This window comes from Ochotona princeps, chromosome 15, assembly GCF_030435755.1.
Source record: "Ochotona princeps isolate mOchPri1 chromosome 15, mOchPri1.hap1, whole genome shotgun sequence".
Taxonomy (NCBI): Eukaryota; Metazoa; Chordata; class Mammalia; order Lagomorpha; family Ochotonidae; genus Ochotona; species Ochotona princeps.
This window is the reverse complement of record NC_080846.1, coordinates 38,918,485-38,939,039: the sequence shown is the minus strand read 5'-3', so window position 1 is coordinate 38,939,039 and position 20,555 is coordinate 38,918,485. Positions and strand designations below refer to the sequence as shown.

At 36.3% G+C, this 20,555-nt stretch overlaps 1 protein-coding gene across 1 annotated transcript in view; it reads left to right on the top strand.

Annotated features, from left to right (window-relative positions):
- CEP290 (centrosomal protein 290) overlaps positions 1 to 20,555 on the top strand; it is a 69,009-nt gene that overhangs the window by 9,688 nt on the left and 38,766 nt on the right. The window contains exons 11-27 of the mRNA XM_058673782.1: positions 1,584 to 1,706; positions 2,351 to 2,474; positions 6,815 to 6,987; positions 7,605 to 7,767; positions 9,366 to 9,466; positions 9,539 to 9,626; positions 10,542 to 10,654; positions 12,173 to 12,257; positions 12,740 to 12,882; positions 13,399 to 13,563; positions 13,931 to 14,080; positions 15,130 to 15,245; positions 15,888 to 15,990; positions 16,076 to 16,306; positions 17,752 to 17,925; positions 19,414 to 19,525; positions 19,922 to 20,127. Of these exons, the coding sequence (XP_058529765.1) occupies positions 1,584 to 1,706; positions 2,351 to 2,474; positions 6,815 to 6,987; positions 7,605 to 7,767; positions 9,366 to 9,466; positions 9,539 to 9,626; positions 10,542 to 10,654; positions 12,173 to 12,257; positions 12,740 to 12,882; positions 13,399 to 13,563; positions 13,931 to 14,080; positions 15,130 to 15,245; positions 15,888 to 15,990; positions 16,076 to 16,306; positions 17,752 to 17,925; positions 19,414 to 19,525; positions 19,922 to 20,127 (2,370 nt within the window). The remainder of the gene's footprint in view (positions 1 to 1,583; positions 1,707 to 2,350; positions 2,475 to 6,814; positions 6,988 to 7,604; positions 7,768 to 9,365; positions 9,467 to 9,538; positions 9,627 to 10,541; positions 10,655 to 12,172; positions 12,258 to 12,739; positions 12,883 to 13,398; positions 13,564 to 13,930; positions 14,081 to 15,129; positions 15,246 to 15,887; positions 15,991 to 16,075; positions 16,307 to 17,751; positions 17,926 to 19,413; positions 19,526 to 19,921; positions 20,128 to 20,555) is intronic.

Sequence of the window (20,555 nt, the reverse complement as noted above, 5' to 3'; positions counted from 1 at the left end):
TTTAATTGTTGTGTTTCATGATTTGAAAAAGCTGCTTTTTTGTTTTATTTTTCAGATTTTTCTTTTTGAACACATATTTTTCAAATTTTATTTTTTATTGGAGGGACAGAGAAATAGACAGACACATATGAACACATGCAGAGAGCACGCATCTTCCAGCTTACTTCCTGATGTCCTTTTGGTGGCCCAAGCTGAGCTAGGACAGCACTGGGAGCAAGAACTCAATTCAGTCTCTCGTATGGGTGACAGGCGCCTAATGACAGGAGCTGTCACTTGCTCCCTCTCTGAATGCACATTAGTAGGAAGCCAGGAGTAGAAACAGAGCTGTTGTTTGAAACTAATCACTCTGACAGTGCCAGCAGGCTGGGAAGCATCCAGCCAGTGGCTAAAATTCTAAGGCGAATGTCTACCCTTCTTATGAACCTTTTTACACAAATTGTAGGAATAATTTGTCTAGTTCTTTAAAAAAAATTGTGTGTGTATAATAAAGCTGCAACTTGATTTATAGATGGATAACATATTTATGCTTTTTGATCTCCCATGATTGTGGTCAGTGGCTTCAGCTGCCACTTTTGACACCAGCGTCCTAGATGATGATGCTTCAAATCCCAGTTACTTCAGTTATCATCCATGTCCTTGCCTGGGAGAGCGGTGGAAAATGGCCCACGTGTTTGCGCATCTCTACCCAAGTGGAAGACCCTGAGGGATTCCAAGCTCCTGACTCAGCCTAGCAGTTACAACTGTTTGGGAAGTGAACCACTGGATGGTTCTCACCTCTGCTTCCCTTTTCTATCCACAGATCTGCTTTTCAATTAAATTACAAAGAGAAAAAAAATTAGGCTTTTCAAAAAAAAAAAGCTAATCTATGCTTCTCACTAGTATTTTGGTGTTTAATAAAAATCAGTTATACGAAGTTTTTTTTTTTAAGATTTTTTTTTTATTGGAAAGTCAGATACACAGAGAGGAGGAGGGAAAAAGAGGAAGATCTCCCATCCGCTGTTTCACTCTCCAAGTGGCCACAACAGCCGGAGCTGAGTTGATCTGAAGCCAGGAGCCAGGAATTTCTTCCAGGTCTCCCACATGGGTGCAGGGTCCCAAGGTTTTGGGCCATCCTAGACTGCCTTCCCAGGCCACAAGCAGGGAGCTGGAAGGGAAGTGGAACAGCCAGAACACAAACTGGCACCCATATGCGATCATGGCATGTGTAAGGCAAAGACCTTAGGGCTAGGCTACTGCCCCGGGCCTCAAAGATTTTGCAATTGTATGAGAATACATGAAACGTTCTGTCTTAAAAATGCCTTTTTGAAATCTTAAGTTTTTTTCAAGATAGAATTTAAAGAAAGATAAAATGTAATGTATATTTTGAATGCTTTTTTAGTTGAACTTCAAATTGTGTTTGCTAAAAAACAAAAACAAAAAACAAAAAAAACCCCACATTATACCAGCAATTGCTGATACTTCATTTCAAAAACTATTTTACGTATTTTGTTAAATCTTCCCATGGTGTATGCTATGTAGTATACATGAGGAGTAGTTTGTTGAGTTTCCTTTTATGTAACCAATTGTGACTTCTCTGTTTCTAGTCAATTTTGTCTTCTAAAGATGATGAGATTATTGGATATCAGCATATGTTATATAACCTCAACGAGAAACTTAAAAATGCCCAGCTTGATGCTGATAAAAGTAATGTCATGGCTCTACAGCAGGTAAAACATTTTCAGAATTTGGCTTATCGACCAGTTTTGTTAAAGTTGCCACTCTGCTGTGTGGCTTACTTACTGCCTCACCTCCCCTAATTTCATGGTGTGTCCTCTGAAAAGGTCTTCTGAACTTCCTCAGACCACCCAGTCCCAGTAAAACAGACATAAGTTTAAAGTTGGGGTTAGAGTCAGGAAGATAATTATCTCATTTGGGTAATACATTATTTTGGTAAGTAATGAATAAGAAAATCCTAAAAACGGAATTTGAAATATCACAGTATGCTAACTTTAAAGCATATTAGTAAACAAGCTCTTGGAACTTTCCATTGGTCGATGTCCACCTCACAGCAGCCTGACTTTATCAGGGGCATGGCCACAGGCTTGTCTTTGCTAACCACAGACTTTGGCATGTGGTGTCGCTCTGAGGAGCGTCCGTCCAAGATTGCCCGTTCACTTCCTTCTCACTCCACCTCAAGCTGCATAATTGTTTCTCTAATGACCTTTGGCAGATATGTACAAATAATGAAATAATTTTACCCAAATGAAAATGTGTTCTACAATTTTTTGAAATTAACTAGATTTACTCTTTTTTTAACCATTCTATAGTAGTATTCAACAAGAAATATGTAATATTTAAAAATATTTTTTAGGGTATTCAGGAACGAGATAGTCAAATTAAGATGCTTACAGAACAAGTGGAACAATATACAAAAGAAATGGAAAAGAATACTTTTGTTATTGAAGATTTGAAAAATGAACTCCAAAGAAACAAAGGTAATTTAATATTTTATAGATATATAAATTATATTAAAATTTTTAATTAAAATGAAATACAAGTACATTATTGAGTTTCAAATTTTTGTTTTATTGTGCTTAATTGTACATGACGTTTTGGTTGCCATATGTTTCAGTGTATTTTGTATCATTTTTGTCCTTTGAAGAACATTGCATGACATGAGTAGTATGAAATAAACGATACATGGTGATATAATACAGTACCTTCATTTAGCTTTCATTTTACAGTTTTCAAAGCATAGGGAATTTTGACTATTGTAGCAACAGTGGCAGCTAGTTTGCAGACACCCTGAGTGTAACTCCCATGTGTTACGTTTCCATAGCACTGCCTAGTGTGATTTCACCAGAGCACAATAAATTATTCTTGATAATTTCATGGACATTTTATCCTGAAAATTCTTGAAGATTAAAAAGCAGGCACGAATAGGATGTAGAGCATCTTTGTGTGTATTTTTAAGTGTCATGATGGTGGCAGTGTTGGAGAAAGAGATTTAGATTATGAGGCAAAGGCTTAAGTTAGGAGATAATTGAGCAAGAACTTAAAGGGAATGAGGGAGTGAAATGTGTCAGTAGCTCGAGGCAGTGGGAATGAATTCAAAGAAACTGAAACAGGAGTGTGAACCAGCTGGAATCAGTGAGCAAATGGAACAGGAAAAGGAAATTCGATCAGAGGCATGACCAGAGGCCAGATAATGTGGGACCTCCTTTCATTTTAAGGGCTTTGGTGTTTAAGTTAGAGGGGGCATCAGAGAACTTTCTGAAGACCTGAGTGTTATAATTTGACAGGCTGTCTGCAGTTCACTTGTAGGACAGAGTCATAAGGAAAAGGTGGGGAGATGTAAAGAACTATTTTAGTAATCACAGAGAGATGTGGATGACTTGGAGCATGATGGTAACAATGAAATTATTAGTCACCAGTTCTGGGTACATTAAGAAGATAACCAAAAGTTGATCCTGTTTGTTGGATGTGGGAAGAAGTTTCCAGTACCTTTGGTTATGATAAATACTGTGTAGTGTTGTAGTATGAGCAGATTTAGAGGTAACCAGGTACTTTAGTTTTAGATATATTAACTTTCAGATGCTTATTAGATATCCAAATTTAAATGCTGAGTAGACACTTACATACAAAATCCTGGGGTTCAGAAGCATAATCTAACCTCAAGATAAAATTTGAGAACCATCTCCGTGAGGGTGCTATTTGATGTCATGAGGCTGGATAAGATCATCAAAGAAATGAATGTAGGTTTAAAAAAATGTAGACGGCTTCTTGGGGGGCTAGGGAGATGAAGAATAACCAGAGGAGACTACAGAGGATTGGCCACAGACATGGGAGGAAAGCAGGAGCAAAGGGAGTCCTGAACATCACAAAAGCAATATCATCAAGGAAGAATAAACAGGCCTGGGAGCCGTGTCCATTGCTGCTTGTTTCTCCAGATGAGCAGAGAGGGAATGGAGAGAAGAAATACGGAGCTCTTCTTAGGACTCTGCATAAAGGGAAAGGGAGAAAATGGCCTTGTTTAAAAGCAAAGAGAAATTAGAAAAAATTGTTTCCCCTCTCTAAGATGTAAGAAATAACTCATGCATTTGGGTCAGTGGGAAGGCTCCATTAAATAAAAACCAATTGATAAATTAATGAAGCAGTTTCCAAAGAAATAGAAGGAGTTTGGGAACAATGCGCTAGAGAAGGCAGTGCTAGAACCTCATGCACCAGTGGACAAGTTTGTCTTAACAACACAGTTTATTCATAATTACAGGAAGGAAGACGGAGGGTGTAGAGTCCTGGGTGTAAATTATGTTGGTGCTAGCTTGTACAAGTTCTCTTCTGGTTGCTGTTGGGTTTTAGTAAAGAAGCAAACAGTTCTAGGCTGAATGTGGGGACATGGCTTAGAGAAAGATACAGAATGGTCGGGATGAAGACTTAGGAAATATGTATGTTATAATCAGTGTCAGGAACCAGCTTGATCTCCATATTTCTCTATTTGTGCTTATTATATTTGTTAAAATACCTTGACAGTAGTTTAAGCTGCTTTAAGAGACTGATTGACATTTCTCACATTCCAGTCATCAGGAGAGAAAGTACCAGTTAATTTCTGCTATCAAATAAGGAAGAGGTCCTATGTAATGATACTTCAGTCTGTCTGTCCATAATGATCACTTAATCCCTAAGGCTCGCAGGTGTGTGTGCTAGACTATGCTCAATAATTCTACTGCATTGATTTAACATTTAAACCCAGATTAGATTTAGATGGCACATACAGAGATCTGGAGGATAAAGGAAAAATCAAGATAAAAATTTATTTCTCACTTGTGTTATGCTCTAGAATTAGGGAGTCTAACTTCATCTGCCCTATCCAAAGTAGAATTTTAGAGGAGGAGTGGGCAAGAAGCAAAGAGTGTATGGCAGGCAGGTGTAGTATTGCTTGTGGAGTTCTATGTAAGAAGGGGAGAATAGACCGTGGGGGAGTATCTCAGCCTTTGCACGGCTATGGTGTTAGTTCCAGAGAGCAGGGTTAATTTCTTAGGAAATGTATATGATCTCACATTTCTACTTCAGTGTATCTAGTGTAAATGTATGCTGTCTACATGTTTGTTATGTATGTAAGAGAGGGGATATTAAGAGATTTTAAAGTAATAAAAATGCTATATTTTAATCTGGCAACACTTTCGGGATGTAAAACAACTAGAGATTTAGGGATTTTGTTGTTGTTAGGATTATATTCACTTAATGATATAAATGATAGGAAAAAAAAGCAAAACTGAAGCAACTAGTTGAACAGTGTAACGACTGTATAAATAGCAAATTCCAGTGGCACCCTACATTATGATTCAACCTACCTCAACAATGTGGTTTCCATCTGATGTTCTAAAAGGAATGATTGATAGCTTTCATACCCATATTCCAGCTAGCAGGAAGAAAGAAAGAGAAACATTCCCTCTCCTTTAAAAAAAATATTTTCTGGGCAATGTTATTGTGGTATGGTGGCTTAAGCTGCCCCCCGTGCTGCTGCTCACCCAATGGGTGCCAGTTCAAATCCCTGCTGCTCCACTTGAGACCCGGGTCCCTGCTAATGCAACTGAGAAAGCAGTGGAAGGTGACCCATATGTTTGGGCCTCTGCCTTCCCCATGGAAGACCCAGATGAAGCTCCTAGTGCTTTACTTAGGACTGACTAAACCCTGGCCACTGTGGTCACCTGGGAAGTGAAGCAGCAGAAGAAAGGTCTCTGTCTCTTCTTCCTGTCCCTCTTCCTCTTTTTCTTCTTCTCCTCTCCTATCTTTGTGTGTAACTCTGCCCTTTCAATAAGGTAAAGAAATCCTCTTTTTTTTTGAAAGATTTTATTTTTATTGCAAAATCAGACATACAGAGAGGAAGGTCTTCAGTCTGATGATTTACAGCCCAAGTGACCGCAATGGTTGGTGCTACGCTGATCCGAAGCCAGGAGCAAGGAACTTCCTCCAGGTCTTCTATGTGGGTGCAGGGTCCCAAGGCTTTGGGTCGTCCTCCACTACTTTCCCAAGCCACAAGCAGAGAGCTGGATGGGAAGCGGGGCTGCAGGGGTTAGAACCGGTGCCCATATGGAAATCTTTAAGAGTTTTTTTTTTTCCTGGAGCTGGCATTTTGGTGCAGTATGTTAAGCCACCTCTTAGGGAAATGACATCCTGGAAGTGCTGATTGAGTCCCAGCTGCTCTGCTTCTGACACAGCTCTCTGCTTATGATCCTGGGAAAGTGACAGACGTCTTATCAACCACATAGCCCAGGATGGACTTCCTGACTTCAGTATGGCTCAGATGCAGCTGTAGCAACTATTTGGGACGTGAACAATGGATAGAAGATCTCTGTGTCTGTTTCACCTTCTCTGTCTCTGTTGCTCTGCTTTTAAATAAATAAAATATTCCTGAAATTTGCACATGATCTTTGTATCTAATTTCCAGTTGCTAGAGCGTAGTTGGAAATTTTGTGTCTGTTTCAAGAGGCCACATGTCTTGCTAAGATTCCGTAGCTCTACTACAGTGGAGAAAATGGAATCTGAATATCAGGAATAGCAGACAGTCTCCTCCGTTATCAGTCATCACACGACAGTGCTTCACAGTCTTCTGGAATCCTTACCCCTTCAGCTAAGATAACTTTACTAAGCTTCGCTTTTTAATTTTCGTAATAAAACGTTTGTTTTAAAAGAAACGTTTGTTTTAAAAATATAAAATGGTAACATTAAGGATGCTCTGTTAATAGCATGCTATGCCTCTGCTTATTATCGGATTTACTTCCTTAAGTGAATGAAATCAGTGGAATTAATTCGTTAATTTTGTTTTGCCCTGTAGGTGCTTCTACCCTTTATCATCAGACTCATTATATGAAGATTCAATCAAAGCTACAGATTTTAGAAGAGAAAATGAAACAGGCTGAGAGAACAGCTGAGCTGGCTGAGGCTGATGCTAGGGAAAAGGATAAAGAATTAGTTGAGGCTCTGAAGCGATTAAAAGATTATGAATCGGTATGTATTTTTATCCTGTCAATCAAGGATCTTAGAGGATGATTCTGGCTGCTCACAGACTGTTCGGTGCCATTTACTGAGTACCGTTTAGGAAACGTTACTTAAGTTAAAATAAGGGTTATCGTAATTAATTTGATCAAGGCATTTCCCCCAGATCATCAGCTTTGGTGACGCAGCAGGATTTGAGTCTTTGCTTTGTGTCCATTGTACCACCACTTAGATGTGACTCCACTTGATACTTTGACAGAATTGATGACAGACAATTGTGTTGCCTACTGTTATTGCAGACTGCTTTTTGTTTATTATATTTATGATTACAACCAAATAATCCATTAATTTACGTGTTCTGTTGGTGTTGTTGGTATGTTCTTCTTGCAGCATTTTGTTAAGAGTTTTATATGGAACTTTCTGAATCAATTTGCTATTAGTATGTTACATTGTGAAGTTTCAAATGTTCCATCTTACCTGTATTATTATTATTACTGGATATACTTTATAAAAGTGCTAGAAAAAATAGTGATAGATATCACAGATATTGTAGATTTCTTATTAGACTTATGAAGCCAAATTACTTCAAATTACCGTGCTATATTTAAAATAGTTTGAATATTTTTTAGGGAATATATGGTTTAGAAGAAGCTGTTGCTGAAATAAAGAATTGTAAAAATCAAATTAAAATAAGAGATCGAGAGATTGAAGAATTGACAAAGGAAATAAATAAACTTGAATTGAAAATCAATGATATCTTGGATGAAAATGAGGCCCTTAGAGAGCGAGTGGGTAAGCTGGCTTTTCTGATTGTTTTCTCAGCCCTAATTGTCAAGGTTTTTTTTTTTTTTATTATTTCTTTAGTATTATTTTCAAGTTGTTTCAGTTTTTTTAAAATATGTGTTTTTAGAAAAATATTTAAAGTGAAAGAAAATGTATCTTCTGATTGAAATGGGATAGAGATTTCGTTGGCTGAGATGGTAGGTGGGTAGGCCTTAAGACCTGCTTTATTAATTCTAATACCTTCTCAATAATTACAGATTATTTAATAAGTGAAAGCCTGTGTGTTACTACGTGTAAGAACGTAGAGACTTTTTTTAAGACGAAAGCAGCAATTGTATAGCCCAGTTTGCAAATGGTGTTGTTCCAGATGAATTCATGAGACCACGCAGCAGCAGAAGTACAAGAGAAATCTTCTAATACTTGCAGCCTCTGACAGTTGTTGAGGCTGCTTTAAGTTTCACTTTGGTTGAGTACAGGCTCTACATTCATCCTAAAAAATAACTCATAACTCAGAAGTATGATTTCATAGTAATCATTAGTGAATATTACTAATTTGAGTGGTAAGTTTTTTTGTCCAATCTAAATTCCTTCTTTGAAAAAATAAAAACCGGGCTTGGTGGAGTGACCTAGTGTCTAAAGTCCTCACCTTGCAACCTCCAGGATCCCATATGGACGCCGGTTCATATCCTGGCTGTTCCACTTTCAGCTCGTTGCCTGTGGCCTGGGAAAGCAGTAAGGACAGCCCAAAGCCTTGCGCTCACGTGGGAAACCCAGAAGAGGCTTGTGGCTCCTGGTTTTGGATCAGCTCACCTCTGGTCATTGTGGCCACTTGGGGAGTGAACCAGTAGATGGAAGATTTTTCTCTCTGTAAATCTACCTTTCTGATAAAAATAAAACCTTTTTCAAAATTTTTAAAAATAAAACCTTACATATTAAATTCATTATAATTACTAAATATCAATCCATGCTTTCTTAGAGTTAAAATGACTGTTTGACTATAAAGCAAGGGAAAGAAAATATTTTATACGTATGATGTGTGAGAAGTGTCTGATAATTGGTTTATTGTATTGGGAGCGCACATTAAACATCACTTCACCTTGGCCTTTCAGGGGACAGCCAGGAATCTGCAGTTGACTTCTCAAAGCAGTATTCAAAAATGCCAGAAATGTTTTTTCAAAAGATCCTAAGATTTTGTTTGTAATCACATTTATTAGACCATTTTAATAGGTGGTTTTTAGAGTATAGATGTTTAGTGATAGCAAGTTAAGTGACAGGCACACTATAAAACTCATAATAAAATTGATATTAAAATTAATATTTATATCTATATTGTATATATTTTAAATAATAGATTCTGTTATAGAACATTTAAAATAGCATCACATGGTGAAAAATATCCTGGTAATGTTTTCTCAGGATTTTCATTAATAATTTTAATAGCTTTTTAACTTCATTTACGTGGCAAGAAAAATCTTGCACAACGAGTGTTCTGTTGTTCTGTAATACTGGCTTAATGACTGGTAGCTAGTTGTTTGGTGGTGTGCAACATTTTTGCATTGCATTTGAACATTTTATTAAACCTTTAATTCTGTCGATTTGTATTTTAGGTCTTGAACCAAAGACAATGATTGATTTAACTGAATTTAGAAACAGTAAGAGGTTAAAGCAGCAGCAGTATAGAGCGGAAAACCAGATTCTTTTGAAAGAGGCAAGTGTTGCATTTAATTGATTGTATTCTTGGTTAAATTAAGGAGAAATACTAATAATTCTCTCTTTGCAGATTGAAAGTCTAGAGGAAGAACGACTTGATTTGAAAAAAAAAATCCGTCAAATGGCTCAAGAAAGAGGAAAAAGAAGTGTAACTTCAGGTACCCTCAGTTATTCCAGACCGTTAGAAACTTATTCAGGAATGAGTTCCCTGAATCTGAAATGTCTATATATTAGAAATATTTCAGCTATATTATCAAGATTAATAAACTAGTAGCAGTTTGAAAATAGGAATAATGTGTGTTTGTTCAATCTTGAGTCTTAAACAATATTTTAAAAAGAGAAAGTGAAAAAAGTAAGTGAACAAAGCCATCATCCTTGGAATCACAGATGTTGAGTTTGTAGTGCTATAGTTGATGTAGTTCTAGATACCTCAACCGTGTTCTTATAATTAGACCTCACAAGCTGCTGTCTTGATGTTTTCTCTTTTCCTTAAAAGCTAGATATCAAAAACCTCCTTGGTAAACTATCCTAAACTAAATGAAAGTAATTTATTGGATATTACCTGTTGCTTTAAAATTTTTTTTCTTCCTTAATGTAAAGAGAGCAGATAAGCTATATAATAGCCCTTGTAGTGCTTGTTTTATAAAAGGACCAGGAGAAGGAATTTATTTCTTACATGGCCCGCATCCACTGGTACATATATATGAATAGTAGGAGATGATATTTTTAGCATTGTGATTTCTACTATATACCAAAAATGTTCTAGAAGAGTGAAATGTATTATGTTATGGCAATAACCAATTTGCTTAATATTAGTGGTTAGCATTTACTTGGTTTATGTGCCATTGACAGTTTTAATGTAGAATGTACAAAGAACCATAAAATTCAGATGAACTTTTCATATTACTACTGGCTTCTTAAAAGTGAGATGAATCAGAAGAGTGTATTTGCTACACAAAGATCAAAGATTGGGAAACTATTATTCTATCTTTTGTTTCAGTTAAACCTTGATCCCAAGTTTAAGAATTTAAAACTGATTAAAAACAATTTTTTTGTTAAATTTTTTAATGTAGGATTAACCACTGAAGACTCGAGCCTACCTGAAAGCTTTCCCCAAGAATATAGAATAGGGGAAAGAAAATTGGATTTCACGAGCCTTAGAAGTGTGAGTGAAATGCAGTCAAAGGTAAACAATAAAATATTGCTATTACAAAGACACAAATTTGTCAATGCTTTCATTTCTTTCTCCATTATGTTATTTTGAACATGTTTTGTAGTTGTTAAGTAAGCAGGAAAAAAATCTCTTTTTACTTTAAATGACCTGTTGATGCCAAGGTTGATTAGTGAGACATTATTTACTCTAAATGCAGATTAGGAGTTCAGATCCAATAGAGAGGCTGCGTAGGAGACTGTCATTCAGCATTCCACAGAGTGAGCCAGAGGAAACTAAGACTCTGGGACCTGAGTCAAGGTCATCTGAAATTCATCATAATACAGAAAGTGGAGTGGATCACTTCCTGTCTTTAACTAGACATCCTTCATCCATGCGAGCAAAAGATAATAATGTAACTGCAGAAACTATTACAATAAGAGAGATTTTCAAAGCACTGCATCTGCAACCTTTGAAAAACCTAGAATCATTAGTACCGTTAGTAGGGAAAGCCATGGAGAAATAGATGACTATTCATATTCTCTTTCTGATGAATGTGTGAAGAAAGTTTCACGAAGTCATCAAGCCTTAGGAAAGACTAAGTGGAAACAGAAAATGATTCATCTTTTCAAGCCCTATCAACAGCTTCAGATTTGACAGGAAAGTTATCATTTAGGAAAAGATCTGCAGTATTTTGTCAGCAAATTACTGATAATGTAGCAGACATTGATGAATAAGAAAGTAGTGGCATCAGAAGATGAACAGGTTCACACCCAAGTAAAGTAAGTTGATGTCAGTTTGAAAGAGGGTGTAAGAAAAAGTAAAATACCCACACAAACAGTAATTTAAAAAAGTGAACGTGAAGTTAACCTTCCAGACTGGGCTGATTACTGTTCCTGCACAGTTATCTCAGATGATCCACCTGGAAAGCTTATAGAACAGCCACAGGAGAGCTAGTGATCCTTAGCCCTCAGGTGAGCTTTCCTCCTAATCACTTTTTCTTTCTTTTTTTTTTCTTCTCCTTCTAATTATTATTACTTTTTCTTAGGATTCCATTATTGCAACTTTCCTAACAATGTTTTTACTAAAAAAATGAGAATTTTTTTGTGCACTATTTTATACACATTCTGTTTTTTTTTAATCTAAAAATGCAATATATTTGTGGTAGATTTTATTTGCCTAATCTATTGAATGTTTCTTTAGAAAGAAGTCATAGCACAGAATTTATTCATCAAAGAAGCAGAGAGTAGAAATGTAGAAATAGAGCTTGATGCTGCAGAAGCCAGGCAGAACAGGGAGCGTAAAGGCAGACAATTGAGATTCTTGTCACACTAAAGGTCCTTGCAGTCCCTCCTGCTATGGAGGTTGGGGGAGGGAGCAGGTGGGAGGAGCATCACCATGTATTTTGCCTTTATTGTTATGTTCTACTGTGTCTCTGTAGCTTTTTAAATTGTATTATTTCTTACTGGATCAAACTTCTTTAAACCGGAAAATTATATATTGTGGTCATATTTATGTTCAAAAAATCATCTTTCTTCTCTATGTGTTGTTCAGAATGAATTGCTTTCAAGAGAACTCATTGAAAAGGAAAGAGACTTGGAAAGATGTAGGACAGTAATAGGCAAGTTTCAGAATAAATGTAAGTGTCTTTTGTTTCTTATTCCTGAGCTATACCTTTTTGAATTCCTGTGTTTAAGCTTATGGGTCAGAAAAGTTTGAAAGCTTTTAAATCTGTTCTAATTTCTTCTGTTATCTGTATACTTAATTGTCTCACTCAGCCAATTGATTTGCTTTGCTAGTTCATTGTCACAAAGTGGTAGTTGAATTTGTTTTTGAAGATCTATATCTGGGTTTTATTTGTTGACCTCTAAAGCAGTTATGTATTCACATTTAAACGGTTGCTAACATACAGTAAGTTTTAAGTTATGGAACAGATATGCTTACAGTGTATTTCAGCTGTGAGACACTATAGATCTGTTCATGTTAGCTTTATAGATGAATTTTTTCTTCATTTAAATTTTTCTGGTGGTAGTTTTTTCTCTGTGTAAATTGTTCATCATCTTTGTGTCACGGTGTGAATTCTGAAAAAGATCATCCAATCAGAAAAATCTTTAATTACAGTAAAACAGTTAGTTGAAGAAAATAGGCAACTTGAAGAAGGCATGAAAGAAATACTGCAAGCCATTAAGGAAATGCAAAAAGATCCTGATATGAAAGGAGGAGAAACATCTCTAATTATCCCAAGTCTGGAAAGACTAGTTAATGTGAGTAATTTTTTTCATGTTAATCACCTTCTGTCCCTTGAGCACTTTAAGGATGTGTGCTGGTCCCCATGGTTTCTGATGAGGTATCTGCAGTTGTTTGAAATGTTGTCATGCCTGCAGTGTGTAATTTTTCTCTGGCTGTTTTCAGTACTGTCTCTTCATGTTTGATCTTCACCTTATTTTGCCTGTTCATTTTAGATTTGCTGGATGTCTAAAATCTTCACCTTTACTATTTCCTGGGAAGTTAAACACAGTTCTGAGTAGATTAGTTTTGCTTTTGCTTCTATTGCCTTATTTGTATTCTATATTCCTTTTTCTGTATTTATTTTATATTTAACAGTTTTCTTCTATGCATTTCTTGGGAAGTATGACTAAATCTAAGTATGTATATGTGTGTGTGTAAGATATATGTACATATTTATGCTGTTATTGGAGAATTAGAGATCATGAAGTAAATCTGGTATAAAATTTGATTTTCACTGCTTTTATCATATTTCCAATACATAAAAATACTAGGCTATAGAATCAAAGAGCGCAGAAGGAATCTTTGATACCAGTCTGCATTTGAAAGCCCAAGTTGATCAACTTACTGGAAGGAATGAAGAATTAAGACAGGAGCTCAGACAATCTCGGAAAGAGGCTATAAATTACTCTCAACAGTTGGCAAAAGCAAATTTAAAGGTAAGGATTTGGGGAAATAAAAAAAAAATGCTAACCCTAAGAATGGTGATGGGAAACTTTTAATATGGGTTTAAAGACTGTTGTGAGAAAATGTCTTTGGAGTTAATTATGTTAGCTCTAAGGAAACGGGATTTTGCTTATGACATTAATTAGAAAATGAATTGGTTATAATGTAAAACAGATACAGGAATTCAAAGGCATTTCTAAATAGAAATCAAAGTGTAATTAATTCTTGGCAGGGCAGCCACATTTCTATCTTGCAAAAAGTATGCACTAGGAAAATCATGAAATGTAAATTGCTGCATTTTAGTTTGTCTTTCTTTGGATTTCAGAGTTGTGAGCCTGATCCTGAATTTTTTGTTCACAGATAGATCATCTTGAAAAAGAAACCAGTCTATTACTGCAGTCAAAAAGTTCCAATGTGGTTTTTAAAGGAGTAGACTTACCTGAGGGGATAGCGCCATCTAGTGCCAATATCATCAATTCTCAAAATGAATACTTAATACATCTTTTACAGGTACTGTTTTACATGTGAATATCAAAACTGCTGGGTAGTATGTTTCTTAATTTACTCTTTATGTATTCCTTTTGCTCTTCATAATATTAATGCTGAAATATATTTTTAAATTTTGATATAAGGAAATATATATATGTATATGAACAGTTTTTACCATTGGTTTGTATGTGCTATCCAGGTAAGGTAGGGACAGTTTGAATCAGTTATCAGAACATTGCAATGTGTGTTGTTATAACACTACTTTTAAATGTCTAATTTTAGCACTCTAAAATTCTCCAGGTCTCTTACAGTGTAGGGCTGCTGTTAGCAAGTAATGGCCTTTTCACATTGCCATTTTATATTTTTCCATCCTTACATAAAAAGTCAGAGAAGCATTATGGTTGATTAGTGTGTACTCCTGGGAAATGTGAAAACTTATCTAAAGTGGCCAGTAGGCACTCGGATTCTGTGCTAAGGCAGCAGAAAGGGGTAGAGGGAGCAAGACTTTTCGAGTCCGACAACATATGTTGGATCTACAAGAATGAAAGGCGCCCAGCACCCAAGGTTGCCGTATGTGCTTGGGATAACATTGCCTTGGATCTATTAGTGAGTTCTAGTGGATGCTTTGGTAAGTTATTTTATTTAATTAAGTTTCAATTTCTTCATCTGCAAACAATTTAAAAGGATAATTTGAATGGAGGTGTATGAAATTATATTTTCACAAATGGGTGTGTATCTGAGTGATTGGAGGTGAGTTTGTAACTCTTTGGCCTATTTCATAAAGGTTTGTTTTTACGTGATCAATGTTTGCCGCTAGTTTGTATGTTTGCTGTGCTGATATGGGAACAATGAGTTTCCCTGTGGAATAGTACTCCTTTTCCATGCACATCACCTTAATCCATATGCCTAAAACCAAAATGCTCAGAAGTCATAGAAATGATCAGTGCTACTTAAAAATTGTATGATTTTCTTTGTTTCTATTTTCATAATTCTATAATATGAATTTACATGTTCAAATTAAAAGTATGTGCTGATAATTTTTAAGTTTTTATATCTAAAACAATTTTTAGGAACTTGAAAACAAAGAATGCAAGTTGAAGAATTTAGAAGATTCTCTTGAAGACTATAATAGAAAATTTGCAGTAATTCGTCATCAGCAAAGCTTATTATATAAAGAGTACTTAAGGTACTGAGGTATAGATGTTAGCATAACTTTACAAATGTATTTGACCATATTGAAAATAACTTGAGAATTCAGATGTTTTGGCTTGTTCCTTCCTCTTTCCCTCTTTTTTTAACCCATAAAAATGTATTCACTTATTTTGCAAGTCAGCAATTTTCAAGTATGCGATATATTATTATTAGCTCTAGTCACTGTGATTTACAATATATCTCTCATTCATTCTTTCTAACTGAAATTCTATGTCCTTTAAAAACCCGTTTTATGTATCTGTATCATGAAGATTATGTATGTGACAGGTAGAGTTGCAGAGACAGAGAGAAAGAGACAGAGATTTTACATTCATTGTTTCACTCCCCAACGTGGGTGCAACAGCTGGGACTAGGCCAGTCCATAGCCAGGAGCCAGGAGGTTGTTCTAGGTCTCTCACTGCTTTTCCTAGGCCATTAAAGGGGAGCTGAATTATAGGGGCTTCAGCACCTAGATGGGATGCTGGCACTGCAGATGACACCTTTACTGGTTATGCCACAACGCCAGTGCTAAAATCTTAAAAAAATAACTGTAGATTTGTATCATCTGAAATTGTCAGTTGGTTAGGCATTTTGTGCTCATTTTTATTGTCTTTAACTTTTATTGGTTTTGTGTTAGTGAAAAGGAGACCTGGAAAACAGAATCTGAAGCAATTAAAGAGGAAAAGAAAAAACTCGAGGATCAAATTCAACAAGATGCTATAAAAGTGAAAGAATATAATGTGAGTATAACTCTTTCAGTAGTGGCATACACTGAATAAACCAGGATGGCTAGATTCAATAAAGAATATTTTTTTGTATGTACAGAATTTACTGAATGCTCTTCAGATGGATTCAGATGAAATGAAGAAAACACTTTCAGAAAATAGTAGAAAGCTCACAGTCTTACAAGTAAATGAAAAATCACTCCTAAGGCAGTATACAACCTTAGTAGAAATGGAACGGCAACTTAGAAAAGAAAACAACAAACAAAAGAATGAATTGATGTCAATGGAAGCTGAAGTTTGTGAAAAAGTTGGATGTTTGCAAAGATTTAAGGTACATCTGGCTTTTGTTTTTGACTCTGAAAATTTTCAAGTGTGTAAGAAGTTGAATATCAACACTCGTCACGTAGATTAGTCATTCAATGTGTATGTGTGCATATATATATTTTTCCTCTATGAGATTTTTTTCTCAGATTTATGTGTACAGCAGCAAAAGCGGACACTGGCCCTGTGCAGATAGAGGCCCAGAGGTCACACCAGTCTTCCCGTCCTCCAGATAAAGCCCGCACTGCAGAGCCTTCCTGAGGGACTGGGTGGCTCTCGGGAGCCTGAGCAGGAGCTGAGACTTAGTGCAGGTGCACACAGCCTAGACCTCGGTGTGGACAGGAGTCTTGGGCTGCTTTGGGCCTGGGGCCTTGCCTTACTTTCAATCAGAATTATACCCTTGATTTGAGCACTGAGTCAGTCTTGGCCTTTGCCTTAATCTTTGGCTAAGACAGCCTGAGACCCTTGACAATGGAGGCACAGGCCTACTTCCTAAGTTTGCTGTGGACAATGGAGGCAACTTAGCCAAGGTTGCCCATGACAGTCTGGGTTTGTAGGCTTAACTTTCTTAGACTGAACCATGGCCTTGGGAGCTTTGACAGTGCACTCACTGTCCTGGCACTGTTGGCCTACATGTTGTTCTGACTCTTCTGCTTCTTAGGAGACCCCAGAAACTAGAGTCTTGCCACCCCAAATGATTGGTATCTGGATAAGTGGGGTTTCTTAATGTTTCTGTGCCATTTTTGGAACTGGTTATGTGTGATGTGGCTTTTAAGATTTATTTATGTTCCTTAGAAATGCAGATTTACATAGAGAAGGAGAGACAGAATAATCTTCCATCCACTGGTTCACTCACCAATGGCTTCAATGGATGGAGCTGAGCAGATCAGGACGCAGGAGCCTCCTTTGAGTCTCCCATGTGGATGCAGGATCCCAAGGAGTTGGGCCATCCTCCACTGCTTTGTCAGGCCACATGCAAGGATCTGGATAGGAAATATAGCAGCCCGGGTCATGAGCCCGTGCCCATACATGATGCTATACTTGAAGGAAGAGGATTAGCCCATTGAGCCATTACACCAGCCCCAAGACTAAAAGTAATTGTTAATCACCACATTGAAATGTTCAGAGATAGGCAATAGTGAAAGAGTTTGAACATGAATGAAAAATTCAAAATGTGGGAAGGACATTGATGTCGTTCATTACACTCTCTCAAATTGAATTTCTTTTTACAATGACATAAATCATACAAATATTCTTAAAAATTTATTGTGACAATAATTTTTCCAGTAATATTTTTTTTGTTTTTTTCCCTAGGTGGTACCTCTTATATATTTTAATTGTTCTAAAATCTGCTTTGCTTTCAATTGTGTTTTCATGTGCAGTCTTCTCAAAAGTGGCTCTTGCTTCACCTGAAATAAATTCACCATTGTAATCCAATATATCCTATTCATGCAGGAAATGGCCGTTTTCAAGATTGCAGCTCTCCAAAAAGTTATAGACAACAGTGTTTCTTTATCTGAACTAGAACTGGCCAATAAGCAATACAATGACCTGACTGCTAAGTACAGGGACATCTTACAAAAGGATAATATGCTTGTTCAAAGAACAAGTAACTTGGAACAGCTAGAGGTAAGTTTGTCTAATTCTTGATCCTTGGAACGTCAGTAATTTTTCTTTGATGATTATGTGGGAGAATTTTTGCTGATTTTAATTTATTTCAGTTTGCCTCCTTTTTTGTACATTTTAAGTTATAACTTAAAATTTAAACGTTTAGGATTTGAATATCAGTATGATTACTCTGATCTTTGGTGTAGAATAGAATGACTTCACCTAGATCATTTTCTAATGTTCTTGCATGATATAGCTGAGGTGAATCGTTTATTTTAAGGTAGATATAAATGACTTGCTTTTCGTAGATGAGGCCATGATTTTTCCTTTCTTTAAAGACTGAAGAATTGATTTATTGATTTGAAAGGCAGAGATACAGAGATAGAGGGAAAGATCTTCAGTTTGCTGATTTACTCCCAAGTAACTATTATGGCCTGGGTCAAACGTAGGCTGTCTTCTACTCCTTTCCCAGGCACATTAGCAGGACGCGAGATCAGAAGCGGACCAGCTAGGAGTTGAACCTGTGCCCAGATTGGTTGCTAGTGTTGCAGGAGATTGCTTAACTTGCCCTACCATAAGGCTTGCTTCCAATTAATTTCAATCAACCTCTTTAAAAGGAGCATGGGACAGCTATAAGTCCTCATCCTTTGTAAAGTGTAGTAATTTACATTTTATTCTGTTAGTATGATCCATGTCCTTCAAATATAGTTCTGTTGTGGCCACTGGACTCTGTGCGGTCTTCTAATCCACCTAGTGTGCTCTTGTTTTATGGCATCTGGGTTAATCAAAGAATCAGCTCTTGCCCATGTCTGATTTCCTGCTGAGATTAGCTCCCCCTCAGTCCCTAAGTGTCAATTAAGTACCACCTTTTTGGTGGTAAAGACCTTCTTCAGTGACTTTTTCTAGATTTACCTCCTTTTATTATTCTCGTCTTTTGGGACAGTTTGCCCTGTTTTTTTGCTTTTGTTTTGTTTTGTTTTGTTGTTGTTGTTTTCTTTCTTTCTGTATCTTGACATTTTCAGTTTTTTTTATAATCTGTCCCATGGGAGCTGGCTTCCTTATCCTCTGTGGCTCCTTTCATATACATGTAAACACAAAGACACTAAATAATGAGGTTTAGGTGGGCCAGAATGTTGTATTTGTCTTTCCACCACAGACATCCTGTACCCATCACCAATAATATGCCAAGAGTGGTCAGTAATGACATAAGCATAGTCTGTGAAGGTTGTTAACATTACAGTTTGACCAAAATGAACTTATTACTTACTCTTTCATTTGGCAGTAACTGAACTCAAAAGCTTAGGGCCACATATTAGATACTTTTGATTGCTTAAAAATAATTATATACATACATATGTTATGTATGTATGTTATAATTTAGGTCCTAATTGTGTAGACAGCTAGATTACAAATTATAGGAGACATTTCTTACAGTTAAGATAAGGTGATTTTTGCATTATTGGTCTGAATTACAGTGTAGTTTCACAGTGATGTTTTTCTTTTATTCAGTGTGAAAATGCGTCTTTAAGAGAACAAATGGAGTTTCTAAATAAAGAACTGGAAATTACCAAGGAAAAATTTCATACCGTTGAACAAGCCTGGGAACAAGAAACTAAATTAGGTAAATCTTTGGATTTTCTCTATTAAAATGACTAGGATGTAATAATGAATATTCTTCATTGAAGTTCTGTTTCTAAATCAAATGAAAGTGAAATATTAAAAAAGAAAGTGAAATATTGGTTAAAAAAGGAACTCCTAATAGTTTAAGTTGACAGGAAGTTGTTGAAAATATCCCATGTACTGATTGCTGCAAAAATGTAGTTTTGGACTCTGCACAGTGGCCTAGCAGCTAAAGTCCTTGCCTCGAACGCACTGGTATCCCATATGTGTGCCAGTTCTAATCTCGTCTGTCCCACTTCCCATCCAGCTCTCTGCTTGTGGCCTGGGAAAACATTCGGGGAGGCCTAAAGCCTTGTTACAAACAACAAGAGATTAACTTCAATATTGTTGAATTTAGGAAACGAAGCTAACATGGACAAAGCAAAGAAGTCACTAACCAATAGTGAAATTGTTTCTATTTCCAAAAAAATCACCATGTTGGAAATGAAGGAATTAAACGAGAGGCAGCGAGCTGAACATTGTCAAAAAATGTATGAACACCTAAGGACTTCATTGAAACAGATGGAAGAACGTAATTTTGAATTGGAATCCAAATTTGCTGAGGTTTGATATTTTTAGTCATATAATTGGAGAGTGAAGAAGTGTCTTGGTAGGCATTATATTCTTGCTGAAAAGGATGGTTTATTTAAAGTTATAAATATTAATATAGTGCTAATGTTTCATGTCATGAATAAATAAAAGACTTATTGTAAAATCTGAGTTGTTAAAACTAAAGCAAGCTATTTTTGAGTTTTCATTCCTATCAGGGTTACATTTTTAGATTTAAAAAAAAAATTGTATTTGAAAGGCAGAGTTCCATAGCAAGGGGTCGAAAGAGAAAGAGCACCTCGATCCGCTCTGTCAATATTCAAGTGGCTGGGACTTGACGTGTGGGCCAGAAGGAAGCCAGGTGCCAAGAGCATATTAAATTTTATTTGTAGGTGATATAGTTGAAATCAAATATCATACTTTGTATTCCAGGCAAATTAAGA